General features: G+C 40.2%; 1 protein-coding gene across 1 annotated transcript; it reads right to left on the minus strand.

Annotated features, from left to right (window-relative positions):
• Positions 1–762: 762 nt before the first annotated feature.
• LOC107058555 (uncharacterized) lies at positions 763–2,852 on the minus strand. Its single transcript, XM_015304389.1, has 2 exons — positions 1,151–2,852; positions 763–1,052 (listed from the first exon to the last, which is right to left on the minus strand). The coding sequence occupies exons 1-2, from the start codon at positions 2,850–2,852 to the stop codon at positions 763–765; spliced, it is 1,992 nt and encodes a 663-aa protein (XP_015159875.1).
• Positions 2,853–6,915: the final 4,063 nt, after the last annotated feature.

Here is a 6,915-nt window from a genome sequence, read left to right on the forward strand (position 1 = left end):
CACAAGAGTTAACAAAGGTGGTCTTCTGTTCTGATTTATGCACACATATATTGATACTTGGTTTCATTCAAACTCTTATTTTATATATGTTATTGCCTTACATATTCAGTACATTTTCTCGTACTAACGTCCCTTGTGGGGGATGCTGCAGGCACAGGTACTTCAACTAGTATACCTCCTCAGTAGGAGCACACGACACTCAGCTACTTTTGGTGAGTTCCAGATTGATTCGGAGCTTTACTAAGTCTTTGGTAGATTCATTTTGGGTATTGTATCGTAGTTAAGAGTAAGGTGGGGTCTGTCCCGACCTACTCTAAGGTTTTCTATCTTTTAGAGGCTTTGTAGACTTATGTTTATGGTTCAGTTGCGTCTTAACAAGTTGTGGCTTCAACGGCCAAGTCTTGTATATAAGTTTTTGGTCTACTTATGTTGGTTCGTATCGCTGCATCCTATGTGAACTTATCACAAGATTGTCATAGTTATATGCATAGTAAGAACAGGTTACATGTTGGTTCTCTCAGGCCTAGAGGGCATCGGGTGCCTGTCCATCTTAATGGGATTTGAGACGTGACATTACTTTACTAAAATCACATTCCACTTCAAACATTTTATCAAAATCACATAATTGAAACAAAGGAGCGGAACTAAGCATGGATTTTAAAGCCTCAAAGCCTTGGCTTGTTCCTCTCCCCACTTAAAATGTTTATCCTTTTGGATTACCTTTGTCAAGGGGGCTGTTATGGTACTAAAACCTTTGACAAATCATCTATAAAAACTAGCCAACCCATGAAAGCTTCTAACATCACTTATGGATTTCAGAATCGGCCAATTCTTAATAGCCTCAATTTTAGACTCGTCAACTTCAACCCCTCTTGAACTCACATTAAAACCCAAGAAGACAACTTCATCAACATAAAATGAACACTTATCAAGATTAGCATAAAGCTGTTCCTTCCTAAGCACATCAAACACACATCTCAAATGCTCAACATGATCATGCATGGTCTTGCTATAAATCAAGATATCATCAAAATAGACAACCACAAATTTCCCTATAAAAGGTTTCATCACATGATTCATGAGGCGCATAAAGGTACTAGGAGCATTAGTGAGACCAAATGGCATCACCAACCATTCATATAGACAATACTTGGTCTTAATGTGGTTTTCCATTCATCACCAGGGTTCATCCGGATTTGATGATAACCACTCCTAAGAACAATCTTTGAAAACACACAAGAGCCATTCAATTCATCAAGCATATCATCTAACCTAGGAATAATATGACAATACTTTACTGTAATTTTGTTGACGGCTCGACAATCAACACACATGCGCCATGTTCCATCTTTCTTTGGAACAAATAGAACCGGCACGGCACATGGACTCATGCTCTCCTTCACATAACCTTTGTTGAGGAGTTCCTCAACTTGCCTTTGTAGCTCCTTGGTGTCCTCCGGATTGCTTCGATAAGACGGCTTGTTTGGCAATTGTGATCTCGGCACAAAATCAATTTGGTGCTCAATTCCCCTAAGAGGGGGCAATCCACTTGGAAGCTCCTCTGGGAAGACATCCTCATAATCCTGCAAAATAAAGGAAATAGAATTGGGAAGAGAAGAATGAGATTGGTTAGTTTGTAGCACATGATTCCTATGTGTGATAAGGATCAACGAACTTTCGGACTCGATTTCCTCCCTTATCTCCTTGTAATTAGCCAACAATACTTGGGCCTTTCCTTTCAACTTCCTCCTCTCCTCCTCCTCTTGGCTCTCGGCCTCCTCCTGTTCCTCTTCACACCTCTTCTTCTCCCTTGACTCACTCATCCTTTGATATACATCATTGACTTGAGAGGGTGACACAGGGTGAAGGACATACTTACGATCATTCAATACAAGTGAATACTTGTTGGTCCTCCCATCATGTTTGGTTGAACGATCATGTTGCCACGGCCTCCCGAGTAGCACATGACAAGCTTGCATTGGGACCACATCACATAGAACCTCTTCTTGATACTTCCCAATCTTAAACTTGATCATCACTTGGAGATGTACTCTCAATTCTCTACACTCACTCAACCATTGAAGTTTGTAAGGTGTAGCATGCTTAGTGGTAGGAAGTTTCAAGAATTCCACTAACGTAGTGCTAGCAACATTGGTACAACTTCCACTATCAATGATTAAGGAACACACACTGTCCTTGATGAAGCATTTGGAGTGAAATAGATTCTCTCTTTGGCTCAGATCATCCAAAGCTTTACTAATCATTGCTCGCCTCACCACATATAGAGGAACAACACTCTCTCCTTCTTTGACACAAAGATATGGTTCCTCGTCTTCTCCACCTTCGAACTCATCCTCTTCTTGAGGATCTTCTTCACATTCACCTGTTGGCTCTTCCTCAGCACTTAAATAAATCTCCCCTCCTTGCATTAGAGAATTCAATCGATTGGGACACTTACGCATTATATGACCCCATCCCCTACACTTGTGACATTGAATACCTTGAGGGAACTTGGTTGGGTCAGTGATACCTTTGTCTCTAGGTGGGTACTTTAGAGTGTTTCCTTCGAAGGGATTCTTCTCATAAGGTTTCTTGACATTTGAACCCTTGTTCCAACCCGATGATGTGTTTGAGCTCCCCCTTTGTTTCTTGCTCCAAGAATTGGAAGATGAAGTCTTATACTTAGACACTTTCTCCTCCTTGAATTTCAATTCTATCTCATGGGCTGCCTCAAAGACATCATTCAAAGTAGCAAACCTATGAATGGTCATCTTCGAAGAAATCTCTTTGTTCAACCCTACCTTGAAGCGAATCATGGCATGCTCTTCAATCTCTCGATATTCGAGCTTCATGACTATGTTTTGGAATTCATCATGATAGGCTTCAACACTTATACTTCCTTGCCTCAAGTTGTACAATTTGGCAAGTAACCCTTGGAGGTATCTTTCCGGCACATACTTAAATCTCATCAATCTTTTCAATTCGGGCCAAGGTGGAGGATGACCTTCTTGAACAACTTAGTGATACCTCTTCATGTACTCACACCATGTGACATCATACCCTTCAAATTGGGCGATAGCATAGCAACTACTTTTGACCTCCGCCAAATCATTGACATTGAAAATCTGGTCACATTGCGACTCCCATTCTAAGTAAACATCGGGATTACATTCCCCTTTAAATGTTGGAAGAGTCATTTTGATAGAGTTGATGCCAACATCTCGGCCTCCATGGCCACCTTGGTCATTGTAATGGTAGCCCCTTGAATGCCCTCCTTGATAGCGGTTACCATGTTCTTCTGTAGCTTCCCGACCAACCTCATGATTGACATTGACTTCCCTTTGATCTCCACCTTGAGGGTGGTTTCCATGTTGTCTCCTATCAAATGGCATTGGACCCAATCTACCTCTTGGTCCACCTTGCAAGACTTGACCTCTTGGTCGATTTCTTGGTGACTCATTCCACGACGCTTCTTCACCTTCTCCTTCATAACCTCCTTGATCTTCATCATTCCTCACCTCATTCATGGGATTTGGTTGTGGTTGTGGTCTTTGGTAGGGAATATTTTGGTTAAGTGGTGTTTGGTAAGGATGGCTTTGATTTGGTGGAGCTTCTTGACTAAGCAAAAAATGGAACGGTCGATTGGAACTTTGTCTATTTGAACCCAATTGATTGAAAGTTGGGTGCAAAGCTTGGTGGAGGGTTCCGGGTGTGAGAGTAGGAGAATTAGTGTGATCATTCCCACTTGTAGAAGCACGAAAGGTATCTTGTGGTGTGGATTCATTGGAGTTGACTCTACCTTCCACAGTGGTCAACCTCCCATCCATCATTGATAGATCATCCCTCACATTGTTCAACACTTCCAATAAGGTTGCCAAAGTAATTTTTTCGACAGGTGCTTGAGTATCTCCTCCTGTCTCTATGGTACCTGACATTAAAACAACTCACAAACGCATCAAAAAACGTTAGCGTTAATAAAATGAACTCACAATCGCTCGTGTTTACACACCTTTGATTGCCTCTCAAATTGGTGCGGCTAATGTTGACAATCGTTTGTACTCCATTGGTCACTAGGTACCAATTTCTGCTCTTGGTTATAATAGATTCTTGTTTTAAGAAGAACATACAATTCAATTGAAACAAACGGACTTGAATCAAGAATTAACTACGAATTAAAACAAAAAAAGCACGAAAAGAAAAGGTACAAACAAAGAATTGAATTCAAGAACCAATAGTCAACAAGTAAAGTATTTACGAGTTGAAAACCGGTTTAGGATTCTTGAGAACGTTTGAGAATCATAAGAAAAGAAACTAAGAATTTAAAACCTGAGATTAGGAGTAACTTGAGTTTAAGATCGCCGAATGACTTCTTTTCTTCGCCAAAAGTAAAGTTCATCTCGCCAACTTGAAGATAGGCTCACCAAACTCAACAGTCCGCCAAGGCAACTCAGCGAGGTGAGAGGAAGTTTGGCGACTCGCCAATGGAACTCGGCGAATAGGCTTGGTCTCGCCAAATTTTCCAGTAGCTCCCTCGATTTGGCAACCACTTCGGCGACAACCTACCCAAAGGGCGAGTCGCGGAGTGGTTAGGTGATCCCCGTTCTTGATCACCTAATGGAACACTGCTGCAACTGCAATTTTTGAATTGGAAGATCCTATGGTCCCCTCCAACTCTTGTCCTTAGTATTTACCCCTTTTGGTAAATTCCCTCTTTAATAAACATTTTTACTCTTTCTATTTCTTCCCCTTTTGAATCAAACACTTTATTTTCAAAGATTCCCTTCCTTGAAGGTTTGAATGTTCTTCAAGAACTTCAAGAACTTCAAGAACAAGATGAACACCCAAAATAAAACCCTTAAAATTTTTGTCTCAAAATTTCACGAAAATTTAGGTGAAGGCTCTCCTTGCTGAGGGGAACAACATCCAATACGTTTTAACCTTCAATTCCAAACCAAAACCTTCAGATTTAAGAAACCCACTTTGTCTTCTCCAAGCTTCTTGAAAGTCTTCAATGGTGGAATCTTCAATATGGCACCAAAATCCTTCCAATCTCAGCCTAAGACTCAAATAGGGTTGGAGAACACTATTCCAACCTTAGAAACTCAAACAAGACTCAAATTAACAAGACCCATTTCAGCAATTTCACAAAAACGAAAATGAACAGACTTTTTTTGTAACAACAAAATCCAAGACTAGAATCGTAGGAACAATACTAAGCTCGGCTCTGATACCAATTGATACGATTCTCACAAGAGAAACGATGATAATATGCGGATATCGAAAGACAATAAAGTAAATATAGATAGATAGACATACAAGAGGAAACAAAAGGCAACCAAAGGGTATATTAAAACCCAATGACCTCGATTCGTTGATCCAACTATAGAACCTAACTCTTACGATGACCTCAAGGGAATCAATATCCCAAGCAACCAACGTTTCTAACAAAGTTCAACAACAACTTAACCAAGCTCTCAATACTCAAACATGAGTTTTCAGTTTTCAACATTCAAAATAATCTAAGTCTAAAATGAACCTAAACTAGCTATTTATAGTATGAGGATAAAAGGGCCCAAAAGTGACCCGAAGTGCCAAAGGGCGAGCTGGGTCGGGTCACCTAGTGGATTGGGCGATGCGCCAACCTGGTTGGAGAGTATTCATGCGTGGTCTTCAGCCATGGCCACATTCTGGAACTTTAGGCGAGCTGGGACCATCGCCTAGTGCATTGGGTGATAAGCTAAGTGGGTCATTGTAACGACCCTCAAAATAAAGTAGGATAAAGTAGAGCCTCACATGGGTTTTATGCATTAATAACTTGTCAAAATAATGAAGAATAGCCTTGTAATTCAGTTTTAAAGACTTTGGAAGTCAAACGTCAAGGGACGACCAAGACGTTCGGAAACTAGTTTTTTACGTGTTGGTGTGTTCTAGTATGTTGTTCATGTTTTTATGTGTTGTTTGGAGTCTAAAATCAGTGAAGGTGACCCTAGTGTCTTAATAAATGTTTTTAGGGTCAAAATGTTTGTATACGACGCCTCGGGGGCCACCCTAAGGGTCCCCGAGGAGGACCCCAACCTTGGCCAAGCAAGCTGCCAAGGCAGCTTGAAGTTGTGCTTGGAGGGAGCATGTCCGCGTCGCGAACTAGCTTCACCAAGGGCCAAATGTTTGGTCCGCATCGCGGACATGTCACAGACTCTACTGTCTCGAATTTAATTTCCAAAAAACTTGTGGGAACACCTCCGCGTCGCGAACTTGTTTCCCGACGAAATCTGTGAAAATAAAACTCAAGTTTGACTTATTTAAAAAAGGTTCCAACTAAGTGAGGGTAGTTTGGGTACTTTGGGGGAATTATTATAAATGGTTATTCTACCTATTTTAGGGTATTTTAAGTTGGTTAAAACCCCAAAACCTAAAATTAGACCCCATTCTTCAAATTGACCCTTCCCTCTCAAAATAGATTCTCTCAAAAACTCCATTGAAGACCTTGATGAAGCTCAAGCTAGAAGATGGGTTTTCAACTGATTTCTTATTCAATTTCATGGGTATTTAATAAGTAAGGTATGATAACTCTTGATTCTTGAATAACCTCTCATTCAAGGAGTTCTATCAAAGATTTTCAAAAGTGATTCAAAGACCAAAATTCCCAATTTTCAATCTAAACATGGGTTCCTTGTCAAACGATTTTATAAATAATTCTATTGATGAATTAATGTGGAATTATGGTTTTTAAGATAATTTTCAAAGGAATTCTTAAAGATCCCATGATCCCCAGATTCTCGAAAATTGGCCTATGATGTGGGTCTTTGTGAATATGATCTCTATTGGATAAATTATGTTTAGATTAGATTTTATTGATGTTTCCTATGATTATCTATACTTACTCATGTTGAATTGTTGGTATATTGATGAGTGGAG

The sequence above is a fragment of the Solanum tuberosum genome, unplaced genomic scaffold, assembly GCF_000226075.1.
Source record: "Solanum tuberosum cultivar DM 1-3 516 R44 unplaced genomic scaffold, SolTub_3.0 scf00547, whole genome shotgun sequence".
Lineage (NCBI taxonomy): Eukaryota > Viridiplantae > Streptophyta > Magnoliopsida > Solanales > Solanaceae > Solanum > Solanum tuberosum.

Bases quoted from the DNA above. Each gene is read 5' to 3' on its own strand.
- LOC107058555 (XM_015304389.1), bottom strand. From the start codon at position 2,852: ATGAAGCTCGAATATCGAGAGATTGAAGAGCATGCCATGATTCGCTTC. The intron at 1,053-1,150 runs GTATTGTCTATA...AACCTTTTATAG, and splicing joins GAAAACCACATTAAGACCAA to GGAAATTTGTGGTTGTCTAT.